The sequence below is a fragment of the Rhodamnia argentea genome, chromosome 1, assembly GCF_020921035.1.
Source record: "Rhodamnia argentea isolate NSW1041297 chromosome 1, ASM2092103v1, whole genome shotgun sequence".
Classification (NCBI taxonomy): Eukaryota; Viridiplantae; Streptophyta; class Magnoliopsida; order Myrtales; family Myrtaceae; genus Rhodamnia; species Rhodamnia argentea.
In genome coordinates this window covers 12,403,222-12,428,513 of record NC_063150.1, presented here as the reverse complement: position 1 = coordinate 12,428,513, position 25,292 = coordinate 12,403,222, and the positions used below count along the sequence as shown (strand labels likewise).

At 40.4% G+C, this 25,292-nt stretch overlaps 4 protein-coding genes across 15 annotated transcripts in view; all 4 read right to left on the bottom strand.

Annotated features, from left to right (window-relative positions):
* Window positions 1–25,292, bottom strand: part of LOC115732880 (protein RMD5 homolog) — a 100,205-nt gene extending 74,913 nt beyond the window's left edge. For 2 of the 10 annotated variants that reach the window (XM_048276295.1, XM_048276335.1), the window contains exons 1-2: window positions 25,192–25,292; window positions 24,874–24,980 (exon numbers count right to left, since the gene is read on the bottom strand). The gene's annotated coding sequence lies outside the window, so the exon portion shown is untranslated. Of the gene's footprint in view, window positions 1–23,954; window positions 24,654–24,873; window positions 25,170–25,191 lie in introns of those variants that run through there. The other 8 variants (XM_048276290.1, XM_048276312.1, XR_004014427.2 and 5 more) reach the window with 7 other exon arrangements.
* Window positions 1,705–2,242, bottom strand: LOC115730774 (disease resistance protein L6-like). Its single transcript, XM_030661378.2, has one exon. The coding sequence runs from the start codon at window positions 2,198–2,200 to the stop codon at window positions 1,721–1,723; it is 480 nt and encodes a 159-aa protein (XP_030517238.2). The 5' UTR covers window positions 2,201–2,242; the 3' UTR covers window positions 1,705–1,720.
* Window positions 15,115–21,058, bottom strand: LOC115753816 (V-type proton ATPase subunit H-like). 3 transcript variants are annotated; one of them, XM_030692640.2, is made up of 12 exons: window positions 20,922–21,058; window positions 20,628–20,704; window positions 20,250–20,375; window positions 20,012–20,114; window positions 19,861–19,933; window positions 18,760–18,825; window positions 18,554–18,644; window positions 18,055–18,216; window positions 17,811–17,936; window positions 17,439–17,564; window positions 15,939–16,118; window positions 15,115–15,622 (listed from the first exon to the last, which is right to left on the bottom strand). In XM_030692640.2, exons 2-12 carry the CDS (start codon window positions 20,655–20,657, stop codon window positions 15,374–15,376), a joined length of 1,332 nt encoding a protein of 443 aa, XP_030548500.1. In that variant the 5' UTR covers window positions 20,658–20,704; window positions 20,922–21,058; the 3' UTR covers window positions 15,115–15,373. The 3 variants fall into 3 exon arrangements, with proteins under 3 accessions (XP_030548500.1, XP_048132233.1, XP_030548499.1); XM_048276276.1 differs by having other exon boundaries at window positions 20,628–20,840; window positions 20,948–21,058; XM_030692639.2 differs by having other exon boundaries at window positions 20,948–21,058.
* Window positions 15,374–22,753, bottom strand: LOC125314503 (V-type proton ATPase subunit H-like). The gene is made up of 12 exons (XM_048276878.1): window positions 22,645–22,753; window positions 20,628–20,704; window positions 20,250–20,375; window positions 20,012–20,114; window positions 18,760–18,811; window positions 18,554–18,644; window positions 18,290–18,406; window positions 18,055–18,216; window positions 17,811–17,936; window positions 17,439–17,564; window positions 15,939–16,118; window positions 15,374–15,622 (listed from the first exon to the last, which is right to left on the bottom strand). The coding sequence occupies exons 1-12, from the start codon at window positions 22,751–22,753 to the stop codon at window positions 15,374–15,376; spliced, it is 1,518 nt and encodes a 505-aa protein (XP_048132835.1).

Below are 25,292 nucleotides of genomic sequence, written 5' to 3'. Positions count from 1 at the left end.
TGTTGCAAAGGTTATATGATTGTCGAAATCCTTACTACGATCCTCGTCTAGTATACCGATTGGACGAATTTCAATGATGTAGAATTTATCGTCGATGTTATGTAACTACCATTCAAAGAAGCGAATTTCCAATGTCCGGCGAACGGAATTTTACAGATGTTCAAGAAACTGAGAAAGAACGCAACACAAAGAGCGACAAACATGATACAACAGCATTAATCTTCTTCACTCTCTCTTTGTGCTCTCTGTTGTCGATAGCGTGGGCTATAGCCCATATTGACCTGTATTGGTGTGCCTTGAATATGGAGTTCTTTCAAAGATTCTAGCATATAAATCTCATTTGGCAAGCTGCGAAGTTGCAAGCAAAACCTGACATCTAAGAAAACCAAGCGCTGTAATCGACCGACGGATTCATCGACTCTCACCAACCTTATACAGTCCTTCAAGATCAACCGTTCTAAATTTTCAAGTCCTGAGAAGTTGGGCGTCGTAACCAAGTCACAGCAACTCGACAAAATCAGAACTTTTAAGCTCTTAGCCATCTGCAACGACAGAGAGATAAAAAAAATCATGAAACGATCAAGTTCTGGGATGAGCAGATAGAAGTTCCTAGCACATGTCACACCTTTATATGGCTCCAACAGTGCCAATGATGGGTGATGGAGCTCCGTGCTAGACTGAGAACGACTAGATTCCTCATGGATAGTTTGGCTATGTCAAAGTCTAGAGGAATACTATTCCAAGCAAGCCACCGCAATTTCGGAAGTAAATGCGACTTCTTTTGGAAAAAGTTGATCAAACGATGAAGTTCCGGAGATAAACTCCTGACTACTCCAAACATCATTGGAAAGAATTTTTTCTGATCCATAAGATCCAAAAGCCAGCTCCCTTTAGACCCGCCATGAACTACAAGGAGCCTTAGATTTGGAAGTCTCATGAAGTCCTCATCGGCAAAACGGTGTTCTGCCTTACGGCGACACCAGAGACGGAGAGCTTCAACTTTTTTCTTGTCCTGCCAAAGGGGGAACGCGTTATTAACCCCCTCCTGTTTTGGGTCATCATAAAAGAGAAAGTAGCCAAATTGCAGTGGTAGCAGGGAGCTTTTACCTGGTTTGTCATCATCAAATGTAACGCTTCATCAGCATCCCACACCCTAGTCTGCTTCTCTCTTACCATATTACTCCGTTGGCGGATGATTTCTCGCCCCAAATCCCTTATTAGATCATGCATCCACAATGTATTTTGTCCTGTGATCTTTACCAAGGACATATGCTGCAGCACTCCCAAAGCTTCTTCCGGAAAAAATGAAGTCTCATCGCACATGTGGATTGTAATTTTAATGTCACATCCAATGAAAAAACAAGCTATATCGAGAAAGATGTGCTTTTGCCGAGCATCTAGTGCCTCGTAACTTATCTTGAGCTTACTGCTGACTTCCTCATGAGGAACTTTTTCCAACTTTTTCAGTATGCCATCCCACTTTTTTTTACTGTTGCACGATAAAAGCGAACCTATAACCTCGAGAGCTAGAGGAAGACCTCCAGCAATGCCTACAGCCTTTTTGGAGTGGGCGAGATAATCATCCAAAGGACGATCTAACTTTTCTAGAAATAGATTCTACTTCAATTCTCGAATAACACAAACTCAGCAAGCACTCGATCAGAACTAGGTTGCATTCCAACGATCCAAGCTATTGCTAGTCTTAATCTTCGAAAAATAATCACCTGTTGGGCATGGTTTGGAGGTCCCATCCCTTTAGTGCCCCGACTTCACTAAGAGCGGCCTTCCACTCGGTAATAGTTCCATCACTATAACGCCTCTTGCTTTCATGCTCAATGAAGGCCTGTCCACACCCGCCTGTTTGGGACCGAACCTCGTAAGGTTCCACATCGTAGAAAATGGGCATGATCTTCTGTCCCATGTTTTTCTTGCACTCCACCATCTGGACCAACTCCATCAGGCACCATGTGCTAGAGGCATACCGTTTTGAGAAGATGGGTATGGAGATTCTTGACTGCTTGATTGCGTGGAGGAGCTCCGGGCCAATCTCTTCCCCTATGCGCAGCTCTTCGTCGTCTCTGCACGCACGGATTCCCGCTTCATTCAGGCTGACATAAAGGAAGTCGATAAAACCTGCTCGAGTATCCGGTCCTCTAAAGCTCAAGAACACCTCGCAGTCAAATCCGAATGAAACCCCCATGTCCTCGATTTTTTTTCAAGTGCATATACAAGCAGCCGGATCGGCTATTCCATTGTTTGCAGCTGCATCATTTATGTGTACCGGCTGGCCATCTTCAGCGATGCCTACTCTAACGCCTTCTCTGGAAGAGATCCCCGAGCAAAACAGCCGAAAAGACAATCGCCAGAGACGACTAATCAGAAGCTCCGAGATGTAAATTGCTACGTAATTTGACTGGGTCAAAGTCAATAGCGCATTTCTGGACAAAAAGGAAGTTCATGAGCAATTTCACCGATATTCCGATACATGTTTTTTTCAATAATTTAACTGCGGTGGTTGAGAGTTTCCTCTATCCACAGAAAAACGGATAAAAAAACCAGCTTCCGATTATACCTAATCCATCAAAAGATCGCCGAGCCAGTTCGCTAATCTATCTGCGATCGTCATTCTATCTCTCCATCTACAGACATCTTCTTCTTGACCATCCACTTGCAACCAATTGCGTTTCGATCCGCAAGTAGTTTTGCTAGACTCCCTCTATCTATGGTTCCCTGTCTTTTTCGTGAGCTCTAGACGAATCGCACCCGATGCTTTTTGATCGAGAATTATGGAAAACAAACGCCTCTTGGACAAAAGAAGAAAATTCCCACTAAAAGAATGTTACACTAGGAAGGGAAAGAAGTTATGAAGCATAATAGGATGAAATGGAGCTACAATTTCTTCGCTGTGGGAGGAAAAGCCCACAAAGTCAACTAAGCTAAAAGGAACATACTAATTTCCATCAAATTAAGCAACTGTAGAACTCCATGTACCCTGGGATTCGGTGACAAACAATAGCGGGTTGTTTTGTGTTTTTTCAGCATTTAATGCACAATATAAAGTTCAAGAGCAATTTCACCAATATTCCGACATATATTTTTCAATAATTTAATCACCTATATAACTAATCCATCAAAATTAGGACAGGCACATGCCAACATTTTCGGGGCGTCTCAGAAATATAGATGTCCACATGGAATGATTCTTAAAAATGTACTAGCACTAGGCTCCGTGCTCATAGACTAAAGGACGCGTTTGTTTCGTCGAAAAAAAAAATTTCTGCGTAGATTTTTTTCGATATGTGGAATATTGAGTTTGATAAGTCAACATTAAAATAATTTTGGCGAAAGAAAGGCGTTTCCATTTGGCTAAGTTTCTAATTCCTTTGTGTCCCGAGACATCATAGAACTTGAGCCATGTCTTACTGATAAGTCAACAAGTCATGTTCTCGTTATCATGAAATGATACTTCCAATTATTTCGTGGCGTTGAAGTGGGAGAGAGTGCAGACGATATTTGTTAAAATGTCAAAGAGACTGTACTTACCACTTCTTTCTGGACGATTGCACTTACCACTTCAAAGAACGAAGAAATTGTATAGTTTCATGTTTGTTGGTTGTTATGATTACTAGACTTGTATAACTTCGTTTTGCCATATTTACTCTATGAAAGCACTATATTCGAAATTTACCCTTCTTTGACCGTTAACTCGATGTTCTCTATACTAATGATTGTCGCTTCATAGTTCATATTTCACTTTACAATCCATAATAGGGGTATTGATTGCCGGTCCGGTCCAATTTCCCTCAAGGGGCAAAGAACCGGACTGGTGGTCTCGGTTCTTAATTTTTGAAATCGCAAACCAAACCGCTTGGATACGGGTTTCAATTTTAAAGACCGATAATCGGACCGTCATCCTTTGGAACCGGGAACGGACCATTGGTTCTATCCGGTCCGAGCGATTCCCAGTTTAATCGGCCCGACTTGCTCACCCCTAATCCATAATTCCTTCATAATATAATAACATTGCTTATCTATCCTATTTCCAGAATTAGTAATCATATATCGTGAAACTACTCCCTCTCATTTTTATGCTCGCAATTGAATAAGGGATAATCAATCACTTTCCTAGGATATATATATTTTGGTCAAAACCATTTCTTTGTACATGAAATTTTTCGTGAAATAAACACACTTTAAATTAGGAAAAAAAATGGATCTTCTCATGTATAAGTACAAAAATCGTTTTATTATGATTTTGGTTCTACAGATGTCTCCCCCCCCAACTTTCCATTAGATTAGGCTGTGTTTATTTTGAGGTTAATGATTTACTGAAAACTTTGTTCCTCATGTTTCTTTGTTTTCCTTTTTTTGGGAGGGGGGGTGAGCAATAAGTTAAAAGGGAAATGCTTTAGTGACAGATAGATCGGGAATGGTACAATCTCTATAGTAGATTCATACGTCATTGATTGGGAGACCGTATGGTCAGAAATAACTAACAATCTTCAGAACCGTCAGGTTAGCAGTTCTCAAAATTAAACTAGGACAATGATATTACTCGGGCAAAAAACTCTAGCTTAGTTACTTGGAAAATGACTTCTTTGAATCAAAACTGGAAATCAATGATCCTTAAACATACAAGAGAGTGCGATGAGGGAATTGAGATGCGCACGTTCTCAACCGAGTTCGAATTCAAGCATACTTGCTCATACTTACCGGAAATCAACTCTCCCTAATTTACTCGAAATCATGGCAAAGTCGGTCATGCCTAATACAGGCCACGCTCGTCTTTCTTTCCAAAAAATTCACATCGCCTCTTGAAAATTTCTCAAGTATTTGGGACGCATGTTGGTCCAATTGATTTTAATCTTTGATATTTGTGAGTTCCACATGAGACGCACGTGATCCAATGATTGAGATGTCCACGTCCTTTGTACCTTGCTCCCATACACGTGTTTTTCCATTCCTTGAGATTGATCGATTCATACATTTTATTCTTTTTCTCAATTCACACACTTCCACTCATGCTCAGAATACGACCCAAGAAATGCAACCCGTCGCAATGTTCAACCATATTGAGAAGATGACCGGCTTGATTCATTTTCACTTTCTTGCGGACTTAATATAAATTAACTCCGACGCCTTATATTTAAGGTCATCATCGTCGGTCCGATTCAAATGCAAATTTAAATATATGTTAAACTTAAATTAATCTAACTCACAACTATACAAAAATGGTTTGATTTTTTTTTCCTAGGGACTACTGAGGTTAGTCCCTAATCTTTTATGCAAAATTAATTAGTAAAAAGGGAAGCTAAAATTTAGGTGTCAACCATTGTGAAAGAGCGCAACACAAACAACGGCGAACATGATACCACTACATTAATATTCTTCATTCTCTGTCAATAGGTCGGGTCCGGTATCCATGATGCCCAATCCGACCCGACCCGAAACGAATGACATAGAGCTCGACCCATGTCCATGAGATCTTCGGGTCGGGCCGGTTCATGTTACGGGCGGCAAGTTTTTTCTTTTTTTTTTTTTTTTGAAAAATCTCCCAATTTGGATAGTACGAGCTCTAATGTAACCTCTGCGATCGACTCCCCAAACCCCCTCTTTGAACCAGGTTAAGTTGGATTCCACGATCTCCACCGATGAACAAAAAAAAGGATTGCTCGAAATGTCATCATTATCATTATGGTTGCGCAATAAAACCCATACTTATACTTGAAGCACAAACTATCATTGTTCTCCGAGGTCTCACTTCCATAGGGCTTCACCGCAGCGCTGGACTCTTCTCCGATGACAACTCCACAGTTTCGGGTTTCGGCGGTCATTTTTTTTTTTTTTCCGCCTTCGCAACCTATGTCCCAACAATCCCCGATCTCCACCAATGACAGCCGCCGAGTCGGGGACGAAACTTCATGTGGCTCTGACAGACCGTGTGTGTGTGGTCAATAGCTTCAAAGAAACTAGAATTTCCGACTTCTGTATGATTCTTACAAATGCACACATGTTTTCCCTTTGAAACACTATCCACGTATGAAGTTATTTCGAAAAACACGAGGTCGAATCAAGCGACGTGCGTTTTAAGAATGTGTCTGTGCGCTAAGTGGTCGCCGATGGATACTTTCATGCGGAGCAAATAAATTGGAAGTGGTAAGTTGTAAAATAGGTGTATGCGGTTTGGGAATTTTAGTCACAGAAGCACATTTAAGAAGACTTTTTTTTTTCTTTTCTAACCAATTTTAAAGGAAATGGTGGTAGGCAAACATTCACTATTTTTGGTTAGGGCTCGTACTTGGGAGATTCAATAATACAAATAAAAAAAAATAAAAAATAATAAAGAACAATAAAATAAAATACGCCCCAACCTAAATGGGTCAGAAAACCCAGGGCTTGACTCTTACCCGAAGAAGACCATGGCCCGACCCTAACTACCCTAAATTTTGAATTTAGGGTTGGGTCAGGCCGGGTCGGTCAGCTTGGGCCAGCCTGGGCTTTTTTGACACCCTTACATAGCAGGGGTTAGGGCTCACATTGTGCTCCACTAGTGTGCCCTCAACAAGGAGCTCTTTCAAAGATTTCAGCATGTAAACCTCATTTGGCAAATCACGTAGTTGCGAGCAAAACCTGACGTCTAAGACAACCAACCGCTGTAACTGACCGACGGATTCATCAACTTTGACCAAGCTCGTACAGTCCTGCATGATCAGTCGTTCTAAATTTGCAAGTCCGGAGAAGTCGGGAGTTCTAACCAACCGGCAGCAACGCGACATGATCAGAACTTTTAAGCTCTCCGCCCTCTGCAGCAAGAGAAAGATCAAACAAAGTCATGAAAGGATCAAGTTCCAGATTTAACATATAGACAATGCTAGCATGTCACACCTTTAGATGGCTCCAACCGTCCCAACTATGGGTAATGGAGCTCCGAGCTAGGCAGAGAACGACCAGATTCCTCATGGATAGTTTGGCCATGTCAAAGTCTAGAGGAAAATTGCTCCAAGCAAGGCATCGCAATTTCGGAAGTAGATACGACTTCTTTTGGAAAAACTGGAACCCGAGATACAAATCCCGACATAAATTCCACATTACTTTCCTTTTTTTTGGGGGTCGACAAAATAATCCAAACATGATCTTGAAGATTTTTTTCTGATCTATAGGATCAGTTTGCCAGTCCTGTAAAGTCCTGCCATTAACTACAAGGAACCTTAGATTTGGAAATCTCATTAAGTCCTCATATGTAAAGTAGGGTTCCGCCTCATGGCGAAACCAGCGAAACCAGAGACCATGGCGAAACCAGAGACCAAGAGTTTCAACTTGCTTCTTTTTCTGCCAAAAAGGAAACACATTACTAACCGCTTCTATATTATACTTCATAAAAGAGAAGTAGCGAAGTTGAAGTGGCAGTGGTAGCAGGGAGCTTTTACCTGGTTTCTCCTCAGCAAATCTAACGCATCATCAGCATCCCACACCCTAGTCTGCTTCTCTGTTGCCATATTACTATCTTGGCGGATGATTTCTCGCCCCAGGTCCCTTATTAGATCATGCATCCACAACTCACTTTTTCGTATGATCTTTATCAAGGACATATGCTGCAGAACTTCCAAAGCTTCTTCTGGAAAAAGTTTAGTCTCATCCCACATGTGGATTACCATTTCTTTGTCACATCCAATGAAGAAACAAGCTACATCGAGAAAGATGTGCCTTTGCCGATCATCTAGTGCCTCGTAACTTATCTTGAGCTTACTGCTGACCTCCTCATGAGGAACTTTTTCCAACTTTTTCAGTATGGCATCCCACTTTTCTTTACTTTTGCACGATAAAAGCGAACCTATAACCTCGAGAGCTAGAGGAAGACCTCCAGCAATGCCTACAGCCTTTTTGGAGTGGGCGAGATAATCATCCAATGGACGATCTCTTCTAAATGCATGTGTGCTGAAAAGTTGAAGAGATTTATCAAAATCCATGCAGTTAAGTTCATAGGTCCAATCCACTTCAGGAATGTTGAGAACCTGCTTGTTTCTACTAGTGATGATAACCTTACTTCCTTTACCAAACCAATTGTGCCCCATAAGTGCATTCAATTGATTCCTTTTGTCAACATCATCTAGGAGAAAGAGAAGCCTTTTATCCCGCAATCTGTCTTTAATCATCTCAATCCCTTCGTCTTTGTCGCTTATGCTTATATCTATCCATTTCTTTTTTAGTATGTCAGAGATCAGCTGATTCTGCAAGTACTCAACACCATTTACATTTGAAGTTTCTCGAATGTTAGAAAGGAAACAATGATGCTCAAAATCAGGTGAAAGTTGATTGTAGATGATTTTGGCAAGAGTGGTCTTTCCAACACCACCCATTCCATGGATACCGACGATCCGTGTTTCATCTGTCCAAGGGCCGATTGTTCTCATGATTTCACTCACATGATTGTCGACGTTAACCAAGCAATCGGATAATGCCAAACAACCCTTTTTCAACTCACTGAAAACCTTCTTGACGACCGTTTTCACGAAATCACCTTCACGCCTGATATTTTTTGAGTTGCAAACACAAGGAATTAGAAAATTGGGCTGAACAAGAAATGGTCAGGCAATACGGAATTAGAAAAAATTAACAACGGGTTTGCTTAGAAACACAATCTACTTCAAAACTCAGAAATAACACAAACTCAGCAAGGACTCAATCAGAACTAAGTTGCATTCTATGGATCCAAGCTATTGCTAGTCTTAATCTTAGAAATACCTGTTGGGCATGCTTTGGAGGTCCCATCCCTTTAGTGTCCCAACTTCACTGAGAGCGGCCTTCCAATCGCTAATAGTTCCATCACTATATCGCCTCTTGCTTTCATGCTCAATGAAGGCCTGTCCATACCCGCCCGTTTGGAACCGAACCTCATAAGGTTCCACATCGTAGAAAATGGGCATGATCTTCTGTCCCCTGTTTTTCTTGCACTCCACCATGTGGACCAACTCCTTGAGACACCATTTGCTAGAGGCATATCGTTTTGAGAAGATGGGTATGGAGATTCTTGACTGCTCGATTGCTATGAGAAGCTCCGGGCCAATCACTTCCCCGATGCGCAGCTCTTCGTCATTTCTGTACACACGGATTCCCACGTCTTTCAGGCTTACATAAAGGAAGTCGGCAAAACCTGCTCGAGTATCCGGTCCTCTAAAGCTCAAGAACACCTCGTAGTCGAATCCCGATGAATTCGCCATGTCCTCAATTTTTTTTTTCAAGTGCATATACAAGCAGCCGTATCGGCTACTCCAATGTCTGCAGCTGCATCATTTGTGCGTGTGTACACCACCGTCTTCAGTGATGCCTACTGAAAGCCTTCTCTGGAGGAGATCCTTGAACAGAACAGCAGAAAAGACGATCGCCAGAGACACAGAGGGTTATCCTAGTTTGCTACACACGGTGTTTCGATACGACATTGCTACAACAATATGATCCAGATCTCAGTCAAAGCGATGAATTGGAGATCAAAATCGGAACAAAATCAAAAAGGGGGAACAAAAGGACATTTTGGGGGGAGGGATAAGAATCTTAATGGAGAAAACGAGCGCAGATGCTGTACCTAGGAAGCAGAAGGAACGGTGCGGTTTCATCGCTGATGAATGTGGATAGTTCTTCGTTCTCCGTCGTCGTTCGCTGGATCAGTTGATAACAGGTCCTTCTTCTTGTTGTTCTTCTTCTTCGCTCGAGTGAGAGAGAGAGAGTGTGGGCCTATGTAGCACGGACACTCCTCCCGGGAGGATTTTTGCGTGTCGGACACGTGACGGTGTCGGACACGCGACGGTGTCGGACACGCGCCGGACACGCCCGGACACCGCCGGACACGCGGTCAACGCGTGTCCGAATTTCGACACTCAGTCAACGCCGGCGACACGCGTGTCCAGAGGGGGATTTGGAGGAGATCGGAGGAGACGAAGTGAAGGAGCACATGGTAGTGGAGGACGTTGGCGAGGGAGGTGGGGGAGAGGCGGCACGTGAGGTCGGAGGAGGCGAGGTAGGTTGCGAGGTCGGTGACGCCAGAGCGAGGCCAAAGATAAAATCGGCGAAATTCGATGGAGAGGATCGAAATGGAAATGGGCTGGAGGATGGGTTCGATTGTTACCTGGGATTTGGTTTTGGTGATCGTATTGGCTCAGTCTTCAATCGGAAACGTCGACTGAGATCTACCTCTGAAAATGTGTGTGTGCTTGGGGGGAGAGATGATGGAGATGATAGAGAGACAGTGAGGGAGACGATATTTTCTCATAGCATTGTGGCTTAAATATTTTTTTTTTTTTGTTTGGTCAATGTGGCTTAAAGTTAAAAGGCTGCAAACTGCAAGACAGTCCTCTCACATGAGCTGCAAGGCACCAAGCAGCAGAAGAGGGAAATATTTATTTACTCTACTTTTATTTTTTTTCGCTCTTATCTGTCCTTTTTTTTTTTTTGGTTAGAGCTTTAGTAGAGGTCTCTTATATTACTTTTTTTTAATCGGATCTCTTATCTTAATTTTTTTTTTATCACAGATCTCTTATCTTACTTAACGAGGCTACCATTTATCCCATTTTTATTGTAAATTTATTTTAAGCTCTTTTTTGTTATTTATTAGTTTATGAATCCGAATCAAATCAATTTAATTGAAATAATCATATAAATAAAATTTAAATATATATTTAATATAAAACGTGTCCCAACGTGTCGGAATTCTTTATTTTTTGAGAATCAACGTGTCGGCGTGTCGTGTCGTGTCGTATCTCGTGTCCCGTGTCGTGTCGGTGCTACATAGGTCGGAGGTGATTAAACCGTCAGCAAGGTTTTTAAACCCGGACTTGGCCGGTTTATCCGGTCGAACAGGAAATCGGCCCTCACTTGTCGAGAGGAGATTCGATCCTGTGAATGCGGGTGGGATTTGGAGCGGTTCAAAAGGGGGGATTAGTCCGGTCCCAATCCCAAAACCTAGAACTCTGTCATTCTAACTCCCCGTAAATTCTTTTACCTTTTTCTTAAACAGAAAATATTTTTTGAAATTAAATATGTTTGATATATTATCCTTGAGCAGAAAGAATTGTATTACATGTTCGACACATGCATATTCTATATACAATGAAACAAAACGAAAACAAAACGAAAAACAAAAGCTTCAATCGATTTTAAAATTGACTTTGGAACCCGCCGGTTGCAGGTCGATTCTGCGGTCAAGAGGATAGGTTCAACATGATAGGTTTCGGATTCTAAATTTAGAACATATTCATCCTAAAATTGATCACCCCTTATTTAGACTACCAATTCTATTTTGAATTGTAGTTCGTTTTACTTAGTTAAAAATTTGCAATATATTTCATTAATTTGTAGAAAAATTTCAAATAAAAGCATAAAGTGACTTTAGTTTCCTAATTAAGGACATGAAATGAAAATTGCTTCAAATAAGAGCTTGAAGTGACCAAATTATCTCAAATAAGATCATGAGTGGCCATATCGGTCTCAAAGAATGGTAACTTGGTTTGGGTAACTCGGTTAGGGCCGGTATATGTTAGAAACTTGGTTTGGGTTCAATGGCTTTAATTGGTTAAGTTAGTCTAATTAGTTAGGATTTTATGCCTAATTAGATTAGATTGATTGATTGATCCGATTGTTTGAATTGTTTGATCGCGAGCGAGTGATAGGTCAGAGACGAGTGCGCAATTGGAATTGAAATTGAGATTAATAATTGACTGGTTGCAATTGATTAATTGAATTATTGAATTATTAGCCGTGAATGCCGGTTTAGTTGTTGATTGCCGTGGGGGTCCAATTAGAGGTTAATCGCCCCAAATTGCTTGGTCCGTCAGTCAATTTAAATTTGTGCATTCATGTGACTACATATGAGATAGAATTATATGTTTTTGCACGAAAACAGCCTTGGGGCCAAGTAGTTGAACATGCGAGTGTGAGCATTCGACCTAAATCCAAGAAAAGAACTGGCTGGTTGCCGAAATGCCTAAGTGGTCACATAATGGAATAATTCCGATGATCATTGTCTTCTGGTCGTTCGGTCCCCGACAATCATTGTCTTCCGATTGTTGGATGCGCGTCGATCATTGTCTTCTGGTCGTACGTTTACCGGTCGCGACTTGTGATGGGCCGAAGCCTTTTTAGGATTCCTATTAGCTCCGTGCCGTGTCGACAATCATTGTCTTCCGGTTGGTTGAGGGAGTTACATGGACTATCAGACGCCGTCGCCGGAAGTAAGGGACGATGCCTAGTCCCGCCAGGAGAGCACCAACCGACTAGTATGCTAGACATACGGGTCGAATACGTTAATAAATGGACTACATGTGGTGTCCTGTGCATGCAAGTGCTGTGATGCTTTGCTGTGGTGAATTGATTTGGTTGGTTGACTGTTGAGTCGAGTCCGCATTGCATTACGTGTGGCCCGAAGGGTAAGTTGCCTGTGATTGAAATATTTGTTCTATGATGATGTGATTGCCTTTTAGGGTGTTCGAGCGAATCAACGTCCTAACCGGGCTTAGGCGTTGGCTCACCGAGATTAATTTCTCACCCCGTCGTGGTTAAAATTTTTTAGCCGGTGACGGAAGCCGTGGGCGTTGAACCCGGAGGATTGTGGTAGGATTTTTGGGAGTAGACGAAAGTTTAACCTTACCCGATCCCGTGTCTTTTTGAGATCCTAGTGAGCCGCCTCGAAGTATGGGGTTGTACTTATTTACTGTAGCTCAGTAGGGTTAAGATTCGTCTACTTTTGATGTTTAATGAAATTATTTTTGTGAATTGATGGTGTTGAGTTTCCTACTATGCTATCCCGTTGTTATTAATTGTCCGGGAGAATTGCACGTTCCGCATGCGCCGTAATTTCGTAGGTCGATAGCTACCTCGGACGCTATCATTCATGACTTGAGGCGAGTAAGGTAGGGATGTCGCGAGCTTGAGAGTCGGGGCGTGACAGTGCCTCCGTTTTGTGTTTGCATTTACATGTTCTTGTGGCCAACTTGTTAGGTATAGTCTTTTGAATGCGCCGATTATATATGTATACTATCATATTAATTAAAAGCAAAGCGAGTAAGCATGTTAAGCGGATGGTGAGGCCTGGGTCGTCACAGAAGTCTTTTCATTTTTTCCTTTTGGTGAAAATTTTAAGATAAAAGTATTTTAATTTATCTACGTAGGTATAACCATTAAGTAAATATATCCGACACTAACAACATAGATACTTAAGTAAAATTGACTTTATTGTGCACGCAAATCTTATGTAATAGAGATGAGAAATCTATAAATATATCGATGTGATATTATAGGGAAGAGTTGACTTTGTCCCTTGATGTGATGCAAAACATCAGACCGAAACAAAAAGAATATCTATAACTAACAAATTGACTACACTAGACATAATACATAACGCAATAGAGAAAATGTTGATAATTATTAACATAATCATTACCATAACATAGAGAATGAAATTACCTTGATTTCATCTAACAAAAAAAATATAGCAAAATGCAAGCCTAGAGTTAATGTTATTTCAATGAAAATGTTTTCTCAAATAAAATGACCAAATAAACATTTCAATTCAAAAAGGGAAATAGTCCTAGCTAAATTCAATCTTAGTTAAACATGATACATAAAATTTTTCGTAATTAGGCATATGGTGAGTCGACACATGTGACCCAAATGATTCAATCATCTATTATTAAACGATCTATATTATTGCCAACGATATTTCCTTGAATTTCATTGATATTGCGTATAAATCAAATGCGCGAAGTAGAGAGGGATTTTAAGTGAATTTTAATTTTCGAAATATAAACGTGCAGCAGTTACTTACATAAACTCGACTCCTCTAATGATCGAGGCTTATTAGTTACTTAATTATTCTTTTCCAGAGGTTGCAAGTAAAGAATAAAGAGAATATATGCAAAGTTCATCCTGATTATTAATCACGCTTATTGAAAAATGGGCCAGTTAATCTGAAAGTGGAAAGCTAAGAGAGTCAGAGCAATGGGACATTGAAACGGTGATGTGTTGTGTTATCTATGGTCAAAGGATGAATAATAGATAGTAGACAGATCCTAGATGGTCCCTCCTTCTCACCATTGTCGTTTGAGGTCGACATGGTGGTCACCGACGTTCCATTCAATGAAAACTGAAAGCAAAAACAAGGATCAGTGGTCTGGTCTTGGAAAGGAGATGGGTTGTGTAACAGAGCTGCAGAGGAAAAAAAAAATAGATAGCAACCTTCATAAAGTACATCGACCCCATTGATCCCAGACACGAACACAAGACCGATCTTTTGGACGGGCTTGTCAAACAGTGGCAAGACTAATTAATCACTAAAGCTGTTCACCGAATCTAATGCTCATCCTCCTCATTTGAAAAAAAATACCGATTGGCTATTGCTTTGACAGAGAAACAACACTCTTTGATAGTATAATCGCCATTGAGCCATTGAATTAAATCAAATTTTTTCGAAGATCCATCTTGAATATCCTCTCTGCCAAGATTATGAAATAATTCTCAAGAACTGTCGAAATATATTGGATTAACATATAAACTACCAAATTTCGAATGCAATATCCGAATAAATGAACGGATTTCTCCATTTGAAAGAAGACTCAAGCTCAAAATTGTCAAAGTTCCCTCTCTATGGTTACACCTAAACCTTTGAAGCATGTAGGAACGATTTCATCACCCCCAATGAGAGTTGCAAGTTCTGTCTGTAAATCCTGGAACTTTCAATTCCGAAAGAGCCGAAGAATTTGCATTCCTAAATGGCTTTCATTGTACCTATAAGTGCAATGAACTCATCCTGGTCAAAATGTTTATACTAACTGCAAGGTATTTTCTGCAATGGTTAGCTGTTATGATGTTAATAGTTACCCGTGCAAAGGTCATTGAATAGAATAACTATAAGATTATATCCACTGGGTGAATAAGCGATGTGCCGGTCGCCCATCCGCTATGAGACCAACCTCATAAGACACAGAATGAACTTCAAACGGATATTTCCATGGCCTTCCCCTAGATGAGCTTCGCCGACATAGATCACCGTATGCAAAAAGATTAAGCTCCCAACATAACAAAGTTAGACAGGGGGAACTGTCGTTCTGGCAGAGTCTCCATTGGGACTTGGTTGGTAACTTCACAAGAATTTTTATTACGCATAACGGGCAAGAAATACTGCAAAGACAAGCACTTATTCACCACACGCTTGAGGTCCGATAGAATGAACAGCTCTCAAAGTTTACATATGTTATCCCAGCCAAAAAGGAGACCCAGGCATTCCAACAACTAAAAAACACATCGATCCTCTCGACGATAACATTTGATAAACAAGAAAGCACAAGCAGTAAGGCACTCCAGCAAGATCGCCCTCTCGGGATTTGGCTTAGGCCTGTAAAAAGCTCGCGTACTTGGCACCTAAGAAAAGCCTTTGGCTACACAGAAGGGCATTTTTTGTGACCTCCGCATTATCATGATTCAGAAGCTTCATGACCCGGTCCTTCGCCTTCAAATCAGACAATATTACTCTTCCGGCTGGGTGGTATTGGATGAACTGCGAGAGGTCATAGCAAGCGACAGCCAAAGCCCTTGCATCACTTGAGGTGTCCAAAATTGTCACAAGGACCCTCAAAATCTGTGGAAAAGGATAAAAAAGCCTTTCAATGTATTATAACGCATAACAAAAATGGCTGAAGATAAGAGAAATGGACATCTCCGCATGAATTTTCACTTGTTTTGTAACAACGATAGTCAACGAACGATAGTCAACGGACATTACAATAAGAAGAAATACCAATATAAAAAGATCAGCTACTTCCACAAAACCAGCCAACCCAAAAACTTGATACCGCCAAGGCCATCACGTCAGCCAAGTTTACCTCCTTGTATTGTGCGTGCATATAAAAACCAAGTACTTTTCAAAGTATCTACAACGATAATAGAAAGAAAACCTGGAAATCATTCTCTTCAAAGTGTGTGATGTTCTCACGCCAAAAGATTGGATCTTTGTGCATAGGAGACCAGTCAAGCTGGCCAAGGAGGACTTCTTGCTTGTACTTATCGAAAGAACTCAGCCTCTTAATGTTATCCCTTAATCCTTCTTCCAACTCATTTAGAGCCTCCAGTAGATCCTGAAAAGGTTTCAGCATCCAGTTAGAGTAGAATAAAAGCCTTACATCATATGAAGCAGAGACCATAAACTATGTACTAGCTGTGCCACATGATGGACAGATATGTTTCACCAATAAAAAGAAGCCCACCACAAGAAGTGAAAACATTCATTTTAGAGTTCTATTATGCTCCAAGCTAATATTTATCACAGGCTGGCAACAATAAATGGCTGGAAAAAGCACTCTTCAAAGATTTACAAGATTCCAAGTCCCATTAACTATCAACTATATAAGTACGGAGTATTCTTCACAGATTTACAAGATTCCAAGTCCCATTAACTATCAACTATATAAGTACGCAGTAATACAGGCACATGTACATTGGTGTATGAATACATACTGATCACAAGCTCTAGACCCACATCCACCATAAGATATCTACGTCGAATAAAATTGCGAATGCTCTCAGAATTTATATTTTACAATCCATAAAGTCTACATTAGAGACCAATCAACTGAAAACTATAATGTAAAGAGTCAATAGCACAAATCAGAAAACTACTAGAGTATGAAAGAAAGTGGTAGCAAAATAGAAACCAAGGTGTGACCAAAGTGATTTGCGGAAAAGCAACACCTAATAAGGTGAATGTACCCAATTAAGAATAAACAAGAATCGCATGAATATGTGCTACATAGAGCTCAAGGGAAGTTGCGGCAAGTTTGGACATGATATGTCATCCCAACAGTAGAGAAATCAAAGAAGACTCTAGGAGAAACGCAAACTTGACATATCACATTGAAAAGCTACTTTTTCCCATATAAAGTCAGCTATTTTCACGGGGATTACAAAGGACAACTATTTGATCGCACGATTGCCTTTCCAAGACTGGTGGAACTAGGACAACTTAATATCTTTTCATTTCTGCGAGCAAGTGAATTTATTTGTCAATTTGAATGTCCATTCATGGGGTATTTACATTAAATAAACGATAAAGTAAACAGAGTTAGGGCTAGCTTAAACTAATATTCACAAACCGATACTGTCATTGACATTCACATCAGAATCCAGGCACTAATTTTCTAGAGGGATAATGACATTATGCCTTTCCTAGACTACACCATTTGCGTCATTATGCCTTTCCTAGACTACACCATTATAGGCCGACAAGGTTGAAAGAGTCCAGAATTCCCAGACAAATCTAGCAAACAGAAGGCCAATGAAAATATGTGACTTAATTAACAAATAATCGGAAGCCATATCACAATTTTCATTCATCCAATTATACAAACTTAACAATTCTGTCTCATCCAAAGTGGAAAAGGAGTAGATAAGTCTCTCACCTCATCACTCCATGCCTGGGATTTTAAGCTTTGAACAATCTGGGGTAGTCCAAGGTCTACCATCTGGGCACCAAATGTCCCTTTGGGCAGCAAATTCCTAAATGTCAAAATGACAACCCTGACGACCTACCAAAAACTTAACAATGTTAAGACATATGCATTATATGTATTCTCTCAATCATCTGGAGAAACGTGATGCGGAGGAGAAAAAAAAAGGGAAAGCAAACTTGCTCAGGGCCAAAAGGACCTTAGATATGAACAATTGAGAAAGATTTAAGTTCAATGGTTAATGAGCTTGAGAGGGAGGGAGGTCTTGGAATCAACTAAACTCAAAAAAACAGGGAGAAATCAAAGGCAGAACAGACCACACACCTTCTCTTTTGTGGAACATTTAACAACATCAATAAGTCGTGGAAGTGCTCTGGATGTCGCCAAGTATTCTATGGCAGGTTCATAATATGACAATAGCCATATGCACAGACAAGTCTCATAAAGAAGCTGCCAAAAAGAGATTGTCAGAAATATGCTAAACAACAATACCATTTCCTTGATGAGGTCACAATCAGAATACTAGAGCATGCTCATTATCAAGCGTTACAGTTGAAAATAGTCGTACCTGGATCGATTGCTGTGTAGATGCTGGGGATATCAAAGGAACCAGCAGTTTAACTCCATCTTCTCGGACAAAAGTCGATCTGACCAGAGGTTCCTTAAGCAATGTTGAAAGGCAATTAATTGCAGTAGGAATGCCTCGAGTAGGGTGGGAAGGTTTCCTAAGCTGCAAAGCCAATTCAGCATCAAGACTATGTATGTAAAAGATGAAAAAAAAATCTTGAATGATAAAAACACACAGTAACGAACAGCATCAGATCAACATTTTCAACCAACACATTCTTCATGATCAAACCACTGACGCTTTCATGGGGTGGGCTAGCTATGCCTACTTCCAATTGTCTCCATGTTCTATACTTTCAGCAGCCAAATTAGCAGTATTAAAGAGTACCAATAGGGTCTTTGATGAAGAGAATAAGCATCCCAAACATCAATAGCCCCCAATAATGATCCATCCTCACAGAATAACAAAAGGCCAGTTACTTACAGAGTCAAAAACAAACCTGTGCACATAGCCATTCTACAAGCCCCTTCAGAACATCATCTATGGTGGTGAATCCTCTTTTTGAACTATCACTTTTTTTTGGCCTAGCACTGCCACAACATACACAGTTTTAACATCCACATAAGTAGTTCATACCAAGGAAATTACTGAAAGTCTCCTTTCCCCGACATCTTCAATGTCAGTGGAGCAAAATTATAAATATACCTCACTATCAGAGTGAGTATCCTACAACACTTCTCTTGTATGAACCAGTTCCCTTTCCAGAGCAATCTGAAGAATCAATCAACAAATGAGAGATTTGGATTCTAGAAACCAATATCTTGCCAAATTGGAAACACTTAAATTTATCATTTGATGCCATGCACTTTCAGGAGAGCAAGTACGTTGAATTTTAGCACGTGACTTAATAGTTGGTAGGTCATTTTCTTGTTTCCTTCATATTTGATGGTTGCTCGATCATCACAATTCCCAATGACATTTCCCATCAACACTACTTGCTTATAAATAACTGCCAACTAGGAACCTATCAGAGAGCACAATTCAGATGTGGTAATGTGGTAGAAAATCAATGGACTTCATTGACTTAAAAACCTAAAAGTATGGCTACCATTGTAGGGCATTCATGTAGCCTTAAATGAGGAAACAAAAATCCAACTGTGACTTCTGGAAGCATCTAGGCTATGATTCTCATTCAGCAGGACAGCCATCCCACCTCCAACTTTAGATGAACAAATGCCCATTCAATTTGTTCTTTACGTGATTCGCATCAAAGGAACGACAACAAGAAGAACCATCAACCATGATGAATAGATACAGGAACCAAATTGAACAATTATACTGGGATCAAAGTTAGGCCAGCAGCCCATGCAATAGCCAAACTCTTCCAGAAACCTGTGCTAGATAAGTTTTACTAACTTTTGCTATTTATTGTTCTCATCAGTAGAAGTTGAATACTACTCTTCACGATTTACTGTGCTTTTCCAAGAGAAGACAATGGTGCACAACCAATTGTACCATAAGCTCTTGGACTATAAATAAAATAAACCAAATTCAAAGAGGTATGAAATTGCTCAGATCAGGAGTTAATTAGCAAATCCAAGAAGATATATAAACATTAAAGTTTACACAAATTCAATGCCACAATCCTTGTCCAACCCTAGCATTAACATAACAATAACTCGTATAAAAGCCCTCATCCTTAGAAGTTTCAGCATAAGAGAACAGAAGGAAGTAAGACATAACATGAGAAATGCGAGACAATGACAAGTACAGTAACAAGTCCCAACATTCTCATTAAATACTTAACTCAGGAAAGGTTCATAAGTATCTTCATTTGCAAGAGACTCGTCATGGAACAGTCTTGCTCTTTTTGGGTTTGCTGCACATGATGGGTAAAAGATAGGTCAACTTCTCGTGATCAATAGAAAGCTGACGATGCTGAAAGTCATATAAGCACCTGTGAGCATCTCATCAACTAGAGCTACAACATATTCTACTGTTTCTTCCTTGAAAATGTCACGCAAGATGTTAACAAATATCCGTGCATAAGCCGGTCCATCCTGAAAGGGGAAGTTGGGAGATAGTATAAGAATTATATTCTATCAAAACAGTTCGCTCACATTGTCTCAAGATTGCACATATGCATGAGTTTCAGCCCAAAGACTGATGAACAAAGGGGGGCAGCCGAGCATTACATCTTCGAGTAGCTGAGCACGATAGCTTTCCGATCTTTTGTCATAACGCCTTAACAGCTGAAGGCACGTCCCCGTTATCAGCTTCGTCGTCATATATGTCTCCCATGGGATGTCTCTTTTCAGCACCTTAAGTGATAAAAGAAGGGAATTAATCAGTAGGATTGAATTGGGGCCGCATTTTTCAAAGTTTCCCATGATAACTAGAATACCCATTTTGCAAGTCGGCTAATTTACTTATGCCTATATCAATAACCAGATGCAGCCTCAACCATTCCGTTGTTTGATAAGAGCGCATATCATGGAAAATTATCCACCTTTTTGGTACGGACAGAATATATGTAACGAATGAAGAATGTTTTGGTGGGGTAGAACACGAACCTGCTCTGTGGTTAACTCTGCCTGGTCCATCGGGGATCTCAACTCAATATCAGTAAAGTCGCCAGCAATTCGACGGCCTGCGAACGCCACAAAGCAAGGAAGAGGTTAGGATCACCAGAATTCGCTCATTCTCCCGCGATTTTATGATCTGGAACGTGCTAGATCCCGGATCGCCGGCGACCCGGATCGCCGATGTGGCTTTCTGAAGCGATCCTGCGGTCGAAAGAAGAAGAAGAAGAAGTGGAGGAGGAGGAGCAGCAGCGAAGGAAGAGATGGCAGAAACCGATTCCAAACCTTAGCCGAAGGAAGAGGAAGAGTACCTCAGCTGCCGTTGTTCGAGCTCTTCCTTGCTATCAAGAAGGTTCGTCGCGCTCAGAGTTTTGCAAAGGACGCGATCGGTGACGGGGAACTGTTTCGCCGTCTGACCTCTCTGTTTCGTGGATGGAATTTCTTTAAAGGATAGAGTAATTGATTAAATTACCACTCTTTTAACTCAAAATAGAACTTTTCGACCCATATGGTATCCTCAAATTGAACTTTTGGGGAAAGGTTCCATAGAAATTTAGCTTCATTTTTTTGTTTTTTGGCCATCCCTTAGAAGTTTGGCTTCATTTGGCCATGGGCTGATAATATGTATTGGAGTTTTCGACTGCTCAATCCTTACCAATTACAGAGTAGACGTGACTACTCTCCTATTAATATTTTCGTGGAGTAAATAACAACATGTTATTTATGTATTAAGTAATCTGTGTCTGTTTTAAAAACAATTTGATGTGTACATAGTGATAAGGACAAAAAGATGTGACGTTGATATGCTATATGAGAATCGTGCAATAGCATGAGTTAAAATTGTAAAGTGTGAGACTAAGTGTCACATATGACAAAGCGTTCTGCCGTGATAGCAATCTCTTGAACTCATATGAATGTCTTATTTAATAGAGCAACCGGTCTAATAGGTATGTTTTTGTGGACAAACTAGGCAATAATTTGGGGAAAATAAACCATTAAGCACTAAACCTACTATTCAGTTAAGACTAAATTTGTCCTAAACTTTGATGATTATCCAATGTAGTCCATCCAGTTAATTTAATTTGGAAGATTTTGACATGGAACTTCACTTGGTATCGGTGTTCCTACGTGGTGCGGCTTGTTTCTGACTTGGACAATCAATGATAGAGCAGTTGCCAGTGTTCCATAAAGTCTTACAGAGGTCCTATTTTCCCTGATGAAAACGTGCTTTCTTATCAATGTCCCTTAGAATTTAAAAGTCCATACAACTGGATTAGCCAAAGTTCTACGAGCTCTTCAGCCAATCAGCAATTTCTGAAAACAGACCAGAGCCAAAGGGATTGATATGCTTTTCTCAAGCGTTCTTTAAAAATTTAACGACCAAGAGTAATACAAGAAATCAGTGAGCAGTCCAACTCACCCAAGGACATATCTACATGTAAAAACAAAGCAATATCTAAAGCATCGTAGTTGAAGTTACAATAATAGAAATCAATAGGTGAGAGCATCCAATTGCACATGAGAATTTCTTTCTTCAGTACTCATTTGACCGGGTATTTTCTTTTGTGCCAGACACTTGGTCACTAGTAAAATTTTCTCCAACCCACCAAAGTGAAACCCCGAAAGTCCATCAAATCAATGATCCATTCCCATATAGTAAATTCTATTGCATATCAAATCCCATCCTTCCCCACATGTACAGACAAGACAAATATATGCCCCAAAAGAATAAGAAAATCAGGATCACGAAGCACATCAAATCATCTTCGTCAATCAATGCAATCAAAATTAAGCCAGACTTGGGTCACAAAGTTTCTGAAATATCAGGAATTTAAAAGAAAACTGGGCCTATTCCTAATTACCGTAATTTATTTAAGTGAAGAGATTTTCAAAGTATGCTTTCAGGTGCCTCCAAGCATGGTTGAGCTAAGTTAAGACATCAAAGTTCCTTGCTTGAGCTCAACCTGTCTCCTAAACTTGAAAACTTGACTCAAGCTCCCTCAAGTACCAACATTTGAGATGGAGCTCCAGCAAGTATCAATATTTGAGCTTGAGATCCAGTCAAGAACAATGTAGGCATATTTGAACTTGACTCGGCTAAGCTTGAGTTTTCCCATTTCTAGTTGCGCAAGAGCTCTCGCTCCAGCTCAAAACTTGGGATTGCCAGAACAATATCTATTAGAAAAGGAAAAATACCAACTCGCCATGTATATTCACTTCAAAATAAAATTGCAGTTGTGGATACTTTTAACAGTTGATTGGAAACTTCAAGGAACCTCTAGATCACAAGAAATTGTACAAATTACCAGCTATAAACAAAAACCATAACAAGATCAAGCAAATGCCCATCAGAACAAGAAGAGTTAAGACTCATCAAGTTCCAAAAGCTAATCTTAAAAATGTTCTCTGTACATAAATTTGGTCAAGAAAAGGAATAAGAACGATTACAGGATTAACGAATTCCAAACAACACATCAACTTATCACCAACCTGATTAGACAAAGGGACCCTAAGCCACATCAAATGGACTGTCTTTTGAGACTACATTTGATAAACCAAACAACTCCCCATCTTATGAAACCAAGAGACTTGAAATTAAGATACCGTCCCTAAAACAAAGAACGGTTAAAACTGATTTTTGAATCTCACGATCCAAGGTTTTTCTTTGCTGGACAAATCAACCTCCCACGACTGCTCTATCTGTCCTTTAATCTAAGAGAGAGCAGGAAGTTATAGGCTAAAGTGGTCTTTGGGTGAAACCTCATCAAGAAGTATGAACTCTCTCGTTCTCGAGGAAGGAGGTGGAGAAGAAAGTCAAGCTACTGAACTGAAATGCTCTCGCTCTTTATCTTTATACTTTCTGCATCCTCTTTGCCTTCTGGTTCTACTCTCTCTCTCTCAGAGCATATCTTAGTCTTTGCCATCAACATTACTAATCAACCGTCCGCTTGCAGCCCCATCAGGTAACAACAGGAGTTTTCAGACTGCAACTAAACTAACTGATACATATTGTGGAAACTAAAAAACGTTGATGTAACTGAGATTCTGGCTGAAAATTGGAAGTCACTTGCAATTCACCAATTTAGAGCCATGTCAGATCCATATATCAATCCACAGTTTACTCATAGAAGCCTCATTAGGTAAACATCGCTAGCGTGCTATATCTTGTTTAAAGTTTCAAGATTCAACCTTTATACTATTCAAGATATAGGGGAGTAAATTGGGCATCTTGAGTCACTCAATCAACCCTTCCAAAACGATTCAAAGACTCAACATGCAGCCAAGAGACTCATTATAAAATTGCAATAGGCAACCAATTATGGGATTGTGCAGATCTCAAGAGGTTGTGTTGGATGAGAGAGAGAAGGAAAATTAGGAAGAAAGTAGCTAAAAAGTCTAAATTTGCCTCCTTCCCTACTAATAAAACTATGAAGTTGTCTTCATTTTCCATGCAACCTTTCATCCTCACCACTCTCTCTTATTTCCCAAACGACAATGACCATTTAGAAAAGGGCTTGGCTGTTTGAAGTTGGTTCCTCTATTGGAGCTCTATACTTACACTGACTCTGTTTAGGGATGGTATTCTTTCTGCCAAAGATAATCTATCCTTGCAAGATTGTAAGTGATTAGGACCGGTGTCTTCCTATCCCCCTTGCGAAGGTTGCACAGTTTACCTTACGACTCCTTTCTTAATGAAGAGAAACTAAAAGAATCACCACAATTATCCCAAACATGACAAATCAAATGTCATGAAAAAAAGTGCCATAATCGGCATCAAGAAATTGCTAAAACCTCACATAGAGAAGATTGCAGGGCTCTCTTTCAAACTCAGATGAAAACGAACCTCTCAAAACTAATTTCATATGAAGGCATGAATCCTTACAAACTATACAACTGCTACGCATAGAAAATTACATGTAAAGGGCAATGCAAGCAATTGACTCTAGTGATCAAAAAGAAAGAAAGGAGGTCATTACCAGATTTGAATGCGTCTATACAGTGAAGAGACTCATTCACCTGAAAGTTAATACAAATAAGTAAAATCAAACACCATTTCAAGAAAAGAGCAAACACAAAAAGATATCTATGACCCGCAACCTGTTACACTTCATCTTTCCAATTCAAGGAATCAAGACACAAATTTGCCGAAACAGGGCGGGCCGACGGTTGCCCCGCGTGGAGCAGCGCTCCTTGCAATCTGACAAGCACACACACAGAAAGGGGGAACGAGACCCACCTGGGTTCCGAAGGCAAATCGGCAAGCTAGGCAGCGGCGACTCGGAGTCGGCGAGCTGTGACTCGAGAACTCAACTGTTCTGCCCGAGCGACAGGAGAGAAGAGAGACTGAGAGACAGAGAGTGAGTCTGAGGTTAGAAGAGAGACACAGAGGAGATGTGTTAGGGCAGAGAATCTGGTTTCACCATTGACGGGCAACCTCAAAAAAACACGACGGCATGCTTGGATTCACAGAGAACGGAACAGAGAGACTCCCATCAGAAACGAAAACTCGCAATCCCAAAAAAAAAAAAAAGGGACGAAACAGAGTCAGACCCACAAATGATTACACCCATGACAGCTACTACATACCAAGGAAGGAACTCACAAACCTTGCAAAGCGTACGAAGATCGATGCACAGAGAGAGAGAGAGACGAAAC